Genomic DNA, 17,064 nt, shown 5'->3' with positions numbered 1-17,064 from the left:
GGCACAGAAAGGGACATTAAACACAATCCTTTGGAATTTCCAGCAAGGAAATGCTGATGAGAAATTCAGAGCTTGTGGTTCTTGGACACCACCTGAAACCTGCGCCTTAACTGCTTGAATACAGGCGCAAGAAAATGGAAACAGCAGCTGCAGCTTGACACAAAACAGCCCCTGCGCTCACTTGATCAGGTGGTCAGTACATTTACAGAGGGAAGCCTCTTACAGGCTTTACAGTAAAAGAGCAGCGTCGCCGCCAGCTGCGTGACCATGAGAGAAAACCCGCTTCATGAGAAGTTGAAGGGAAATCCCGGGACAATCTGGCGGGGTTTTACTCTCTACCACAGAATGTGAGGGGGTGTGGTCGAGAACAATGAAAACAATACATCTCATTCTGTCATTAGAGCCATAAGAAAGGACACAGTTTGTGAATAATACATTTATTGCCTAACATTTTTTTTTTCCTGTGATGTAACATTGCAACATGTTATTTAAGACAAAAGATCTTACAGCCTATTGCTCCGAAAAAAAGGAGGCTTATTGATGAGGTCAATGAGGTCAGAAACAAAACAACACTGAGTTACTCAAGCAGGCTACTGCACTTACATACATTTTTGATGTAGGCTACTAGAATATTTGCATTTGTGCTACTTCATACTGCTCCTTAAGAGCAGACGCATTAGCCTATATTCAGGCAGCTAATTTGCATGTCAAGATTTTACATTTGAAATGCACATTTATTACATTTATTAAATACAAGTAATTGCAATAGCTTAAACAAGCTGGCCAGCTACAGCAGCATTGCTGCATCAGTACTAAGAATATTGCAATATAACACTGAAATGGACCATTCCTCTCTATCAGAGATGGACAGAGTACTCGACCCCAGTACTTGAGTAAGAGTACAAATACTACCGGTCAAAATTTACTCCATTACAAGTAAAAGTAGCTCAGTCTAAATGTTACTCGAGTAAGAGTAAAAAAGTACTTGCTTAAGTATCCAAAAGTACATGCTCTTAAATTTACTTTAAGTAAAAGTAAGAGTAAGAGTAAACTTCTTATTTTTCACATCAATGAATTACTATAATTTTTTCTAAATGAATTTAAGGACCTTTTAACTCTTGTTTCTGAGAATTAACTCTTTGAAACCACCTGCACTGATGTGCTTGCTTTTAGAACCACAATGTTATATAAAGCCTGCAGAAAGACCTATAAGAACAAATACAATGAATGGGATCATAAGAGGACAGCAGATGTTGCAGATGCAGTGTTAACAATCATTAAAACTGTAACCAAATGAACCTGCACCGTCCAACTAACTCTCTATCATTTAGCTAAGTTGGGAACTGGAACCCCCTCAAAGACCAATGTTGTCCCCAGACCACTGGTTGAGAACCACTGCTTTACAAAAAACTACATCTCTGCTTTCAATAACTCAATGTTGAAGTCACTTCACTTTACAGGAAGGACATGTGCCAGTACAATATAGGAGCACAACAAACTCCGTCTCCCCATGTCTGTCTTGTCTCCCCATGTCTGTCTTGTCTCCCCATGTCCCGATATTATTATCTGCTTTTCCGTAGATCCCAGTGGAGAACGTGCACTGTGATAGGTTTCATTCTTTGACAAACACAGCTTGTGTCCAATAGTATTTTAGAATTAAAAAAAAAAAAAAAAAGAGCAGACCTGAAAGTAACGAGTACTTTTCAGCCTTCCTAGAAATTTACTCGAGTAAAAGTAAAAATATTTGTCTTGGAAATGTATTCAAGTAAGAGTAATAAGTACCAAAGAAATCTAATACTCAAGTAAAGTACAAATCCTCTGGATATGTACTTAAGTACAGTACTCAAGTAAATTTACTCCGTTACTGTCCACCACTGCTCTCTATTAGTAGTACTTTTACGTTTGATACATTAAGTACATTTTGCAGGCGTTTTCCTTGGGTAAAAGCAACAGGAGACACAGTGGTAGAACTATATTTAACCAAAATGCAGCTTTCACAGCAGAGTCCTATTGAAATGAACATTCTGCTTTTCGTGTTGCCACTGATTGGCTGTGTGGGAATAACACGGTGTTACATTTGGGCAATTTAGGGACCAAAATCTGCCAAGTGCGAATTTACAGGAAATTATCAAAAAAAAAAAAAAAAAAAAATCACATGGGAAATACCCAGCGCTCAGCTCCTCCCCTCACAGTTCAAGAGGAGGGATCGAAGACGGCAGCAGCAGTGAGGCAGCCCGGAGCCGGAGAGCAACAAAATGCTGCGATTTACAGCACAAGTCACGAAGATGCGTCGATGGCTGCTGATGATGATGATGATGAAGTGCGCTTTCATGGTGAGCAGGCTGATTAATGCATCTGGCTGTAGGAGGGACCGGGGGGACCCTGCGCTCCACAGCAGGGCAGCTCCGGTTACACCGCGCTTGTGTCTTTGTGTCATTTAGTTTATTCTATTTATTATTTTTCTGAGTTCATTGTGTTGGTCGCTTCCTCTGGAGCCGGGTTTTGTCCGACGGTGGGGAGTGTGTGCGCCACTGCAGGGGCTTTAGCAGCTGCGCACCTCTCTCGAAGTTACTTTCACTTTCGGTTCCTCGCCGCAGGGTGAGAGTCAAATGTTGTGGTGAAAACTCATGACTTTTGTATGTTCCATTATATCACGATCTAACATGAAGAGTCTCTGTCAGAGAGAGAGAGAAAGTCGTGCAGCTGCTGCTGTTTTCACCGAGCTCACCGAGCTGTTTGGTGAATGTTTGGTACTTTCCGCCACACCCCTCACACAGCCCCGGCCTGAGGAAGTGAGCCAACAGTCACTGTCTGAGAAACCCCCCCCACCACCCCACCCAGCATCACTCCACGGAAGCGCAGGCCCTCGTCAGAGTGACAGTGATGCCATGCTTCTTGTTTTTGCAGGGGAGGACTGGTGCTCAGCTCCATTGTGACCCTCTGACCCAATATGCCATGGATGGGCAGTGCTGCAAAATGTGTGGCCCAGGTACGTCCAGTCATTTCCTCTGCTGACTTTGTTGCTTCATGAAAAAAATCAAATCAAATCTGGACATGTTATTTTTATTGTCACCCCTGATCTGATTGATTTCACTCAGATGTGTGTGTACAGTATAGTACAGTAAAAGGAAGACAAAACACATTTACTTTTGCTTTCAGTTTGCTTCTCCCCTTTTTTCCTTCATGGGATTCTCTTTCACTTGTGTCCGTCCTAAACTCCACAGCCATTTATTAAGGGAACATCATGACATTTTGAGAAATACACTTATTTGCCTTTTTGCCGACAGTTAGATGAGAGGATTGACGCCACTCTTGTGTGTTTTTGGTAAATATAAGTCTGTAGCCAAGTAGAGCTGAAACAACTAGTAGATTAATTAATTAGTCAAGCATCAGATTAATCAAATGTCAACAAGTTTGACGATTAGTTAACTGTTTCAGTCATTTTTAAAGCAAACGTGAGAAAAAAATCCAAAACGTTCCCTGATGTTGGACTTCTGGTTGAAGTTGTAATGGCCATGTTTTCATTATTTTTGACATTTCAGAGATGAATCGATTAATCTGTTCATCAAAAGAAGTGGCAGATTACATTTTTTTGTGCAGCTTAAACAAACCAGACATAATTTGCTAATTAATGAACTTCCGAGGTGCTGGCGGGCGGACGTCAGATCCACCCCCCACTCCTCCTCAGCTCCACCTCCTTGTCCAATTATGGTTTCTTCTGGTTTCAAAAAACCAATACGCTGACGGACAAATTGCAAACTTGAGGCTTCAAAACAGCAGCTCGCAAACTTTGTGTTCATGAGACAGATGTGAGAGTGGTATCAGTCTTGTCATCTAACAAGAACAAGAACTATTCCTTTAAATCGCATGTCACCATATTCGATATACACTTCAGATAAATAATACTCTGCTCAGTGCTGCATGTTTTAATGTGAAGCATCACTGTGTTTTTCAGGCACCCGCATGTTGAGCGGCAGATCCTGTGAAGAACCTCAATGCTCAGAGTGTGAGAAGAATCAATATCAAGACGAATACACAACCAACGACAAGTGCAAACTTCAGCCGTACTGTGACCCACGTAAGACCGTGCGACAGATTACACGTCGGTGGAGTTTATGCTCCGCGTTGCACAACTTAACAACTTGCGTCCCTTCTTCTTTCAGATAAGAACTTTCAGCCTGTTGTCACTCATAGCAAGAAGACACACACCACCTGCATGTGTCTGCTGGGATTCCACTGCTCCGCCGACGCTTGTATTACCTGTGTGCCACACACCTCCTGTGAACCAGGATACGGGGCTCAGTCCATAGGTAACGACACACCTGTCTGATGCAGTGAAACGTTATTGTGGAGTGATCAGATTTGGTTTTGCAGTGTAATGAATCTCGTCCGGGTATCACTCTTGGCTTTCAGGCAATCATACGCATGATACGGTGTGTCACAAATGTCCCGAAGGATCCTTCTCCAACGAGGACTCGTGGAGCGATCCCTGTAAGACGTGGACAGAGTAAGTGTATCACCTCCAATACATTTACATGTGAAATGAGACAGCAGCACTAAACTTTACCTTGACCTTGACTTTTTATTTCCCCGTGTTGGTTTTGTCTTGTGATGGGCTCCTTCAAGCTTATGTTGTATTCTGAACACGACTGGGTTTTAAAATCATTGTTAAAGGAATTAGCTCGACATTTAAAAAATAAAATAAATTTACACCGTTACCGAGAGTTAGATGATTGATTGATACGAGAGCTGGGGTGGTATGAATTTTTTTCTTATCGCGGTTAAAAAGCCACTTATCTCCAAGGTTTTGGTGGTTAATCGCAAATAACGTGAATCTAATTCTGTGTATGGGAAACAGTCGATGATAACTAAACAATAATTAGTGCGTTTGTATTTCATGCACCACATGCGGTCCTGTAACTTTCACTAGCAAAAACTTGCGGTGATGATGGTGAAGAGCTGGTATCGTGGTTGTGCCGTTATTGTCACGGCCCTGATCGATACCACTCTAATTTGCTTAATTTATCAGTCCTGTGGTGCTGTGTAATGTACCAAGGTGACAATGTTATAATTAAAAAACCTTGTTAAAGGGGGGCACCATCATCCAAAGAGGAAATCATTTCTGAATCTATAAATCCAATTAATCAGTCTAATATAGGTCAAGAAGTCATGACATCTCCAGTGTCTGCTTCAAAGGAACACAACAGGACAACGACTGAGTTTAAGAGATTTATTAACTATATTAACTATTCTACTAAGTACAGGGTAAATGTAATGTCAGGTTTAAGCATTAATGCTGTAATGAATTGGGAAATGTTTGAACCAATATACGATGATACATGGACCAATACTCCAGAAGCAATGCTTGTATGATCAACCTATAGATTTACACTAATTAACCAAAGGGATCTACTGGCTTCACTATATTTCTGTGTTGTCTGTGGAATTCCCTGTATAGGAGCTTATCTTCTTCAATTTATTACACAGAAAAAGAGAATGGCCTCAATATCTGCTTCTCAAACAGCGTCATCATGAGCATGTTGAAGGTGAAGGGTTTTTTTTTAACTGTTGCTGTGATTGGTCAACGGTCCAGTGCAAAGGGCAAACAATTTCAGGTGTACACAACCTCACAGATTCTAAAAAAAAATGCCACGTAAAACCTATAATTTATTTATTTTAAGTAAAAACTTTGAAATGGTAAAAAGGTAGTTTCAGGAAAGACGTGGCTCCAGCTGTTCGAAGGTTGAGGGGACACAAGTTTTTTTCCATTTACAACAAATAAATAACAACATACTGACGTAGGCGTGTATTCATGTATTATATCACGATAGCAGAAAGTCTACAAAGTGTTCCCTCTCTTGGACTGAGAACTTTGTTTTTTGATTTAATGTTCAAACAGGATTTAAACAATATGGGAGGGGGTGAGGCAGTGTTGTGCAAATAGCTAAATTATCACTGGGCATAAAAGAAAAGGGAGGAAAAACCTGAATAAATGAGGCGAGAAAGATAACAGGTGTTTCCATACAGGCCACGAGGGGGTCACCAGTCACCAGCTCTCAACCACACTGAACAAAATATAGGAAGTTTGGGATTTTGGGGCAACATGTTAACGATCATTAAAAACACCAAAACGAGGGAATATCTTTTGGATGAATGGTGATTGATCGCCTGTAGACTGGAGGCTATGGTGACCTCACTACCATACGTTGGCTTATCTTAAATGTCCTGTTAATCTGATTTAACGCTGAAGTGCCTTTATTTTCTATATTCCCATTTGCATAAGAAACCAGGAATTCTCCTTTAACACTGAATTTAAAAAAAGAAAATTCTGTTTTTTTCACAGATGTAAGGATGGATACCGTACTCAACAATTGGGAACAGACACATCTGACAACATCTGTGGTGAGTTCTGTGTAGGAAGATGAGTCGCAGAAGTCTCACACTTGTAGCTCCTCTGCAGCTGTGTGGTTAGAGGTGTTGTGTTCCTCAAACCGAAACTGTCAGGTTATGAGACAGTACATCTCATAAATCTATGTTGGTCTGTGGTTTTTGAGTTTGGGGTTGGCAGCTTTCACCTACCCACAATTTACACTACAATTGTGTGTAAACTCCACAATGATTTAATGGTGAAAGAATCACTTGTTTTTCGTTTTTTTTAGGCGTGGATTGAACATCCTCTCCCTTATTTCTCTACACATACTAATTTTGTGGTTCCTCTGCTAAAATGCAAATATGTGGCACTTCCTACACTACATTTCCTGTTGTGTAGGACATTAATTGATAGTTGGGTTGTCAAATTTATGTAGCTAATTTTTTTTCTCTCTTTTTCTTTTGTAGCAGTGGAAGGTTCACGGCAGCATATAGTTGTGGCTGTGGTTGTGGCTGTAATTGCAGCTGCATTTCTAGCTGGTGCACTCATATGTTTTGGATGCAAAGGTACGCTGTGCTGTAAATACTGTCTTTTACAACATGTTTAATGAGTTACATTCTCAGAGATCTGCTTCATGTACTCATGTTCTCTGTCTTTTCTTTCCTTTTGTTTTGGGTAAACCAGAAGATGCAAGAAGAAAGGTAAAGGTAAATGTGATTTTCTTTCTCACTTTGTTGACTCATGCATAATATATACTCAAGTAGCCATGTAAACAATGTAAATTATTGCAACTAATGGTTACATTTGCACAAAAAATGATATGTTTTGACTTATAATGATGTTAGAAGTTGTACATTTGACAGGATAATGTTGCTAAAATGATGCTACTTTCCAACTCTAGTGTCCTTTTTCTTTACACACTTTCAGGGATATTTTAGCATTTAGGGAAATACCATTAATCGCCTCCTTGAAAAAAATTAGATGAGAAGATTGATACTGCTTTAACATCTGCATGCCAAATATGAAGCTACAACCAGGGGGTTGTTAGCTTAGCGTAGCATAAAGACTAGAAACAGAGGGACACAGCTAGCATGGCTCTGTCCAAATGTAACACAATCTGCATAGCAGCACATCTAAAGCTCACTTATGAACATGAACACTTCTCTTTGTCTGTATTCAGCACAAATATGAAAATGTAAAAACAATGAGGTGCATGTGTGTTTTTTTTTTTACCTTTCAAAAAGGCCAGCGTAGCTGTTTCCCCCTGTTTCCAGCCTTTATGCTAAGCTATGCTAATCAAAGCCTGGCTCATATTTGGGATACAGACCTGAGAGTGATCTCGATCTTCCCATCTGACTCTTTGCAATTGCAATTGAACTATTTCTTTCGAAGACCTTTCACTGAGGATCTGCGAGGCAAACTCTAGTATTTAGGTTTCTCCAGCACAGATCTAGCTGCGTTACTGCATTATTCTTTATCCCTTTAGCTGAAAAAGGCAGATGGGTTTCGTCTTTATGTGGACGTAGAGTGATGTGAGTGTTACAGTGCAGGTAAACACACTGAGAGAAACTGAAACTGTTGCCTTGAATTCATGAAAACGTCTTCTTATCATCATTTTTTTAAATTATTATTTGTTATTATTTTGCTCTTGCAGGACTGTGTTGAATTATGTCAAGGAGAAACATGGGAGGTACCAAGAGTACCTATGACCCCAGAAGATGACACCGTGAAAGAGCCCATGTTTCCCGAACAGCAGTTCTCACAAGAGGAGGGTGGTACGAGGACACCAGAGGAAAACGACGATGAGCTGTGCAGGGACATGTCCATTGATCCTAATCGCACTGAAAATGGAAACTATGTGGGGCAGGAGAGCGGGAAAACAGAGAAAGTCTCCCGACAGGAATCACAAACACATTTACAGACTGAAAATAGCCTGAACTGCTCATTCTGAACAGCATGTCATTATGAATGTAAGCTGTTGTGTGTGATATTTCACTTGCACGTAATTCCACAAACCTAAAGATCAATATAAAGTGTTAACAATAAACCTGAATCATGCTGAAACTAGGTAGTTGTAGTCTGACAATGTTAGGGGATTGTTTCATACTACATGCCTTTAATGTATTAGTTTAGACGCTGACAGAATTGTATCTGTCCTGGGCTGGTGTCTGTGTGTGTTTATATTGTATTATATGCATGTGGCTGTAGTGGAGCATTTCATGTTTATTGTGTACATAAGATTTGTTGGTGCTTGGACGTGATAGAAAAGTGTGTAACTGCTGTAATTTTGTAGCATGTAATGTAGAATTGTTTGCATTAAAATTTGTTCCACTTCTTTTTTTTTTTTTTAAACTGTAGTGTTTATTCTTCCAGCTATTTATCAGTGCACCCACAGTATTCACAGTCTGACGGTGACCCCCCACCTCCAACGAAATCGAGAAAGTACCCATAAAGCTTTGTGTTGCGTAAGCAGGAAGTGTAATGTTGCTGTGAATTCAGTGAGTTATGCTGAGGGCCAACACTTGAGCCCTCTTATTTTAGCCTTTATTTGTTTCTGTTGTGGTAAATTGGCGCCATGTAAAGTGAGCCGAATTAGCTACGAGCAGTTCTTGTTCGTATTGCATCTACGACTGTACTGACAGGTGTCCATGAATTACTTAAAAACAAAGGAAAACTTAAAACGTGAAAATTATCAAGCGAGTTCTGGAGTTATAAGGAGCGTTTTTTTTTTTTTTTTTTTTCCTGGTTTCTGGGTGGACTTGTGCACGTTTATTCACGCTGAATATCGAAATTGGGGAAGTGTAAGTCACACTTAATCTAAAAATATGTGTATCATGTTTGTGTGTTCAGATTTGACTGAGTTATGACTCAGAAGAAAAACGAGTAATGATGCAAACTGCAACAATCAGACACAGAGTTTTAAGTACCTACAAACTACAATGACTATTACCGCTGTTTTTACTAGACCCGCAAGCACCTGCGCTTTCCCCTTTAATTGTACCGCTGACAAACCCTCCTGGGCTTAATCCTGCTGTAGTTACTCTTGATTTCCTCAGAGAGGTGCTACAGGCGCACTATCCTGGATGAGTAGCGCCACTGCTGGATGAAATAATTGAAAATCTAAAGTGTCTTTAAGTAACATGGGAAAAGTCTCCATTAAAGGGATTTAGATCAGCCAGTTCCAAACATTTTAAAGTTTCAAGATATTATATTATTTTGCATTCATGTGTTTGCCGTGAGAAAGGGCATAAGCTTATCTGTGTGTGTGTGTGTGTGTGTTTGTAGGGATTTGCATGTAGAGGTGAGACCTGAAGACAACTGCATTGCAAGGCCTGCTACTCCCAGGAGCTTTCTCATTATCCCTGGATTAATGAAGGTAAGGCCCTTTGAATTTACATGGAAACCCCGGTGATTGATAGAGAACAATCCCTTTGGTTACCCTCAGACATTACTAACACCATAACAGACCTGCGGCCTGCTGCTGCAGCCCAATGTTAAAAGACAGGAATTCCATACCTGTGGTGAAAATGGCTTAAAAATTACATCTAACACCATCACACAGGAATTTAAGAATCTTATTTATCATTTCTGAGTTCTTAAACTTTTCAAAGTTTAATGTCAAAGATCACTCAGACTAAAACCTGTTAGGGAGGATTTACTAGGCTAGGGTTTGATACGCAAAGTAAGGCTAATACTCTCTTTGTACTTAATCAAATTAACATGGATAAAGGGACTTCTCTCTTTAGTTTTACGTAACAATTTTGCTTAATATTAAAGGAAATGTTATCTTCTGTGCAAGGCTCTTAGTATCACCAACTATTGTTTACTTTACTTTTATATGATCAAAAGGAAATGAAGTTTAATTTATGTGTTTTGCAAAGAATCTCGCCTAAATAAATAATTAAAGTCAAATAAAAAACCAGTAAAACACGTCAGAAATTCGCAAGAAGCTGGACTTTATTTAAGCAAAAATATTTCTTCATGATTAGACAAAGGAAACATAATTTACAGGTTGTTGGTGGAAAAATACATCTACATTTATTTACAGTAACACAACTTGTTAGTCTTTGGTCTCGAAAACAGATTTTCATTTCATTGCAAACTTCAGGAAATCCCTGAGGTCTGACAGATTAAAGTGCAAACGATGTGGAAAATGTCTCTAGTTTGTGTCTAAATATCCGTTTAGACAATTTCACGAGTGGTGTAGCACGGGGGAACAAACAGTCCGCTCCTTGAAGCCCAGTCAGCCCACAGTTTTCCCGCCGGGTGATAAATACCGTCCAGAGGTTTCCTCACAGTCTCTGAGGTGGCGGTCTCTGCCAAAGACCAGATTTTGGGTTTTTGGCTGGAGATGTTGTCTTTACTTTCCAAAGCGGATGACGTGTGATCAGAGTCACTCTTCTCAGCTTTCTTGACAAGTGCAAGCTCCCCGTCTTCCCGCTGGCTGCCTGGCTGCTGCGGCATCTCCAGACGCGCATCCACAGGTGCCGAGCTTTCCAACGCGCCCTGGTCGTGCTCCTCGGAGTCTGCGCGGTCCGTTTGAGCCTCTGCCTCATCCCGCTCCTCCAAATGACACTTCTGCAGCGGGCTGTCGTCATCGTCGCTCTCTCCCTCCTGCTCCTCGTCCTCCTCGTCCGATTTCCCCTTCGACGCCCAGCTGACCCTGTTCTCCTTCTTCAGGCGCCGCCTGGCGTTGGCGAACCAGGTGGAGACCTGCGTCAGGCTCATTTTGGTGATGATGGCGAGCATGATCTTCTCGCCCTTGGTCGGGTACGGGTTCTTCAGGTGCTCGTTCAGCCACGCCTTGAGGGCCCCGGTGCTCTCTCGAGTGGCCACCTTGGTGACCCTCCCGGGATCCTCGGCTGCTCCCGGACGGTAGGGCGGGTAGAAAGCCCCCCCGCGAGCCAAGAGAGCGTGATGGTAGGGAGAGGCGGCCTTCAACTCGAAACCGTTGTTCTGGGAAAATGAGAGGAGAAATGTAAGAACAAGCCAAGGAATTTGACTTGTGCGCAATTACGCACGGAGCTGGCGACCCTCGACCCGCAGCGCGCAATTCCATGAGGCCAAAAGAGGAGCCAACCAGAAAACATTTGGACGAGTTCAGAGAGAGTTTGTTTGTAGGCTTCTGCAGGCAAACATAACCTCAGGAGAACTCGGCCAAATCTTTAACCGGTTGGTCGCTTTTCTGAAAACTTGTAGTTGTTCAGCTGCACAAGATCAGAGTTTACGCGCATTTTGATGGAAGTAAGTTGCAATGATTAGAAGACTTTCACGGAATGAGTAAATGACTTCGTGAATTATCAACTCACCATGTGTCCGATGTGCCTGTGGTGCGGATATGGGATGAAGTTGTATCCCTGTAGTCCTGAGTATGTTATGGGAACCCCAGCTGCCATCGCTGCCAGATGCTGAGCCTGCTGCTGCTGTTGCACACCCGGTGGGCATCCCAGCACCGGGATCTGATATCCAGTCGGCATGCTGCTGATGTTCCTCTCCAAGAAGAAGTTGCCAAATCCAGTTTGCGACGCGGGCATCTTTCCTGTTGTCCCAGCTATTCGGGTTTGAGAGGCGATCCAGCCTCCTGGACCTATTTATATGCACCCAGCTGCCAGCGTGTGTATATGTGCGCAGGGGGAGGAGAGGGGGGAGGAGGAGGAGGGACGGAGGGGAGGGTTGGGGTGGGGGTGGGGGGGGGGGGGTGTCCCACTGGTATTGACTGACAGCTATGTTCAAAAGACCTACAGCTTTCACTGGCAATAAATCCCATCAAAGAAGCCCTCCGCTGTTCCTTTTAGCGTTTTCGTGAAGAGGCTAAACATGTGCTGCTTATCGCAACACAGTGATTTCTGCAGAGAACTGAAGTTTCAATTCAAATGCAGCCTTTTCTGTGGAGGAGTGAATAAAGACTCAGACCAAACCACCAGTAGCAAACAGTCCTCTCATGAAAAACAGTCTTTAGGTTTGTATCATTATTCCACGCGTTCATTTTGATAAGAGCACCAAATATAATATTAGTTTCATTTAAAGGTTCATAAGCAGCAGGTTTAAGCTGTGCAGAGTTTGAACTCATAAGAACAATAGTGCTTTTTCTGTATTTTATTTTCACGCTTAAATCAGCGAGATGTTTTTTTTTTTGTTTTTTTTGGTGTTTAATTTTTTCTAACCAACACTTCTCATGTCTGACACATGAAACCACCTGAGCTCAGTGAACAACATCCTGCCAGTCCCTCAGTCGCTTCTGATGCCTCATCATCTGCACGTCTGTCAATTGAATGAACTCTCAATGGCATTAACTGACTCTAATAGCTAAACAAAGACCATACTCCTTTTTTTTATTTTTTTTACGCACACTTAAACGTGTCACCGAGAAAGATTTGTTCCATTCTCATGAGCAGTTTCATGAAACAGGCTGTTTAATAACACGAATGGAGCATATATAACAGTTGTCATTCAGCCTTTTTATTTGTTAATTCATCGAGTGAACCATAACAAACTGCCCTTAAACATGTCGGATGGCTTTGTTTAGTGTGAAGGGCAACGTTTCAATGGCCCTAATTAAACGAGGTTAAGCGAAACAGGTGTTGACTAATGTATATGATAATTGTGAGATAACAGATGCTAATGTGTGTGTGTGTGTGTGTGTGTGTGTGGAAGGGGGGTTGTTAGAGATAAGAGGGGAAGACTACACTTCTTATCCCCCCCCCCCCCGTCCTTCAGAAGAGCCACAGTTAAGCTCAGTGTTCGTGTTCAAAGGAGCGCACCTCTCTTATCTCGCATCATTTTGATTATTATATTAACAGCATTAAGAGGTGTAGTGTTGGTGGCGATAGCGGTGGCGCTTTTGTTAGGAGATAATACTGTGAGGGGGGGTATTAAAGAAGTGTCCAGACATGCAGGACTGATGCATAAAGAGATTATTTAAAACAAAAAAAACAAACAAACAAAAAAAAATCCCCATTTACAATCTTCTCCTTTTGAACTCGAGAGCTTTACTCATGTTTCTTTGAGTCCAAGTGTTTTTATTTCCTCTATAACTCCTTTCACTCAGCTCCAACACCTTTTAGTTTTTTTCTTAATGAGCTCTTTATGAACCTCCCACTTAAAACCTTTACATTTTAACAACAGAGTCTGGTCCCCTTATTTTGATGAAAGCTAAATGCCACCTCCCTGTTGCTAATAAAACCTGTGTGTGTATTTTAGTATGAACTCTGAATTATAATTTCTAAGCTCTAGGCTTCACATTAGCCTGATCTGTATGTCCACATATTACTCACAAATCAAATAACAAAAAAAAAGAAACTGACTTCATGTACTTTCTACCACTTTGTTTACATTTTTCATTATTATATGAAACAGTTGAGGAAGGATTCAGTTTTCAAATAGAATAGGAAAAGAGATTAACTTTGCAATGTAATGTATTGATTCCCTTGTTGCAGCATATTTATTTAACACTCAGTTTATTAGGAACACCCAGCTGACACTGACGCAGTCTAATACAACTGTGCTGTAATAAATCCTCCCGTCATGACGGTTATGATGCTCAGTTTGTCTCTGTCTGTGTGTAAAGCTGTAGAACAGTGGATGAGACAGACAGTAAAAATACAGATCAGAAGATAGATGTGGGAATGCAATATCTCCAATCAATAACTGAATTTAAAAAGGAATTTGGTGTATCTGCAGAAACCCTTGATCTATTCAACCATTTAGTTCATTAATTATCAGTGTGAAGATATGAATGAATTGTGGTGAAATGTAACAATTACACACTACGAATGCGGGACTTTTACCTACAGTTGAGTATTTCTATTATGTGGTATTGTTGCTTTTACTTAACTAAAGGATCTGAATCCTTCCTCCCTCGCTGTCAAAGAATAGAAGGTTTCCTCTCATTTGCAGATTTCTGTTGTTTCCTACAACAAAACCACTTCATCTTCTGAACTGACTGAAGTCAATCAGCACAAGAAAAACCAATATATTAGATTTTGAGGAGCTGATCTACTTGAAGTATTTGTCTGTTCTATTTTTTTTATTTTGGATTACCGTCAATCACAAGCAAAAGTGTTTTTTGTTTTATTGGTGTGACTGCTATCGTATATTTTAAATGCGGCGTCAGAGTCCTCAGGGCCTCTGGAGGAAATGCTGCTGGGTATAGAGGAGATGATTTGTTGATTAGGTGATCAACAGAAAGCAATTATCAACCATTTTGATAATCAAATAATAGTTTCAGTTGTTTTTTTCCAGATTCTCAAAGGGCAGGATTTACTGCCTCTGATCATTATATAGATAATAAACGGAATAACTTTGAGTTTTGAAGATGTCACTCTGGGGCTTTGTGAAGCTGTGACTGTCACTTTTATTTATACACTCTTTTTTTTTTTGACATTTCATAAAGCAAATGATTCACTGATTAACCCGTTTTGTTTCCGAATCGTCGTGTGTGACTCTGAGGTGTTTCTAATATTTTGTCACGTCGTTGTGGGGCGACTTGTGTACAGTCATTGGCCCAAATGGAAAGAGAGAGACTTGCTGGGGGTGGCCGCAGATTAAAAAAAAAAAAGTGGTGAAGGTGGAGGGAAAGGAGGAATTTATATGGGTGGGGTCCACAGAGCCTAAAGCAAATTTGTACAGGAGCAACAATGGGCCGACTGGAGTGCAAAGAGAAGGCGGCTTATGGCATCAGTAGTCTACATCTCACAACACAAACAGCTTAGGGCAGCAGCTTTTGTCCCTCTTGTAGAACTTCTTTTCATTCTCTTCCTCTTTTGGCAGCTCCAGGACAATGCAGGTGTTGGTCTTGCTCTGACAGGTCGGGTTTTTTTTTTTTGGCGCTGTTTGCTATTAGGATGTCAGTCGTTTACAGGAGAGAAAAGTGACCAAATGGAAGACGATTGTCCTCAGCACCTGAAGAGATACAACACAAGATAGCAAAGAGGATGAAGTTCTCCTTATCTCTGATAGCACCTGAGCCATTCCTCTGTGTTGGAGCTGCACTTTACAGATTCCTTTATCTACAAATCCTGTTAATACAACACATCATAACTCAGTGAACAGACTCGGTGAAGCCCCTGATTTGGGATAAAATGCAGAGCGGCTGTAATGGAGCTAATGAGCAGCTTGGAACAATGGGTGTAGGTGTGACCCCCAATTGCAGGCCGTCCCCTACCTGCGAGCCGACAAAGGGACTAAACATGCAATTAGAAAAGTTCAAAGGTTGGTGCGAACAAGACGACAAAAGCCTGAAGAGAATCCACAGAATCTCCAACACCTATTGCTTGTTAGTTTATTTTTACGGCACTCGATACTGAAAGAGGAGAAAGCTGACAGAGCCTGGAGGAGGGGGAAGAACTTTAGACAGCAGAATGAAAAGATGAAAGTTGTACACTTTGAATATTTTATTTATTTATAGTATTTTAAATAGAAGCAACAAAAAAAAAATGACCACAGTGAATCGAGAGAGTCAAAACCAGAGAGTCGATGGACAACCAGTGTATAATGGGCTCCAAGCATTTTCCTCCCTAATGGGATTTTCCTGGGGCACCAACACAAATGTTGAGATGTAAGCAAAGTGTGAATGTTATCAAGCGATCCCACCTCTTTACTATCAGACCCCCTCTTCCCAGACCCCCTTCCCCTCTTTGTCCTTTGTCATTACTCTTATCAGGACCACTCTATCATTCTTTCAAAATAGTAGTGGCACTGAAACCGCTTGCAAATGTAAGTATGTCTTTGTTTAGGGCCGGGCAGGGGCCCGCCTCCCAGCTCCCTCCTGGGTGCAGCCTGATTGACGGCCCTCCGCTGAGTGAGTGACAGGCGGCGTTGGTGAGGGCCCTGATGGCCGGTGTGACAGCTGCTGCTGCTGGTGTTGCCCTGTGTCGGGGCCCGGCGGGTGGGTGCTGGGGACCCCAGGATGCCTCAGCTAGAGGCCTGGCCCAGTTTGCTGGAGCCCGGTCAGAGCTGCTCCCCGGTGTGCTCGTTGTTGCTTGTTAGGTCGCTGCACCCTGGTTCTTCACTGCCACTGCAGGTTTCCCCTGAACATGTGCAGAGCAGCAAAACACACTGCCATCTGGATCATCTCTGAGAGTGACAGTGGCAAAGAGCGACTGTTTTTTTTCTTTTTCTTTTAAACCAAATCTAAGTTTAATGAGTAATTCTTAAGAGTTTCCCTACTGTAATTTTGCTATTTAGCTCTATTCTGTATACACAACATCTCCTGCAGGTCCACCTTGTTTATTTCTGAGTGTAATAAAGGCAAAGAGAAGCTGCTTAACATTTACATTATATTTATCTTTTTAATGCAAATCAATTTCTTACCGGTAACACCTTACTTCCCCTATTGAGGCTTTCTAAGTGGCACACAAGCATTTAATAAATGATTTATGACATGATAGTGTAGTTATATGCAGCTATACGGACACTTTAAGAGTTTATTAATGTGCATTAACTTTTCCTATGAAGACATATTTTACTTTATTGTAATTGTTTTTCTGTATAAAGTTATAGTTGTTGACAAATAGCATATATTTCAGCTTATAACCACATTCTTGTATCATGCAAAAGTTCTTCTACAGCTTCTTACTGCTAGACAAGGGGATTCATAGCGTTGCCTTTTTCCCACATTACCGCCGTAGCTCACAGCACCGGCTCTCCACCACAGTCGCAGCTTCATCCTGCACTTTTGTAGAGTCTAAAAAAGG

At 41.4% G+C, this 17,064-nt stretch overlaps 2 protein-coding genes across 3 annotated transcripts; one reads left to right on the top strand and one right to left on the bottom strand.

The window, feature by feature from the left end:
* The first annotated feature begins 2,173 nt into the window (after nucleotides 1-2,173).
* On the top strand, nucleotides 2,174-8,708 carry cd40 (CD40 molecule, TNF receptor superfamily member 5). 2 transcript variants are annotated; one of them, XM_071477315.1, is made up of 9 exons: nucleotides 2,174-2,333; nucleotides 2,908-2,989; nucleotides 3,956-4,078; nucleotides 4,164-4,310; nucleotides 4,414-4,507; nucleotides 6,344-6,402; nucleotides 6,838-6,936; nucleotides 7,055-7,071; nucleotides 8,025-8,708. In XM_071477315.1, exons 1-9 carry the CDS (start codon nucleotides 2,256-2,258, stop codon nucleotides 8,319-8,321), a joined length of 996 nt encoding a protein of 331 aa, XP_071333416.1. In that variant the 5' UTR covers nucleotides 2,174-2,255; the 3' UTR covers nucleotides 8,322-8,708. The 2 variants fall into 2 exon arrangements, with proteins under 2 accessions (XP_071333416.1, XP_071333415.1); XM_071477314.1 differs by having other exon boundaries at nucleotides 7,055-7,077.
* A 1,601-nt stretch (nucleotides 8,709-10,309) lies between these two features.
* Nucleotides 10,310-11,965, bottom strand: irx7 (iroquois homeobox 7). Its single transcript, XM_071475011.1, has 2 exons — nucleotides 11,680-11,965; nucleotides 10,310-11,326 (listed from the first exon to the last, which is right to left on the bottom strand). Exons 1-2 carry the CDS (start codon nucleotides 11,902-11,904, stop codon nucleotides 10,553-10,555), a joined length of 999 nt encoding a protein of 332 aa, XP_071331112.1. The 5' UTR covers nucleotides 11,905-11,965; the 3' UTR covers nucleotides 10,310-10,552.
* Nucleotides 11,966-17,064: the final 5,099 nt, after the last annotated feature.

The sequence above is a fragment of the Trachinotus anak genome, unplaced genomic scaffold, assembly GCF_046630095.1.
Source record: "Trachinotus anak isolate AG129_WGS33_773 ecotype Australia unplaced genomic scaffold, CSIRO_AGI_Tana_v1 ptg000004l, whole genome shotgun sequence".
NCBI classification, from domain to species: Eukaryota; Metazoa; Chordata; class Actinopteri; order Carangiformes; family Carangidae; genus Trachinotus; species Trachinotus anak.
Note: the sequence above shows the minus strand (reverse complement) of the source record. Positions and strands in the feature narration are given on the sequence as shown.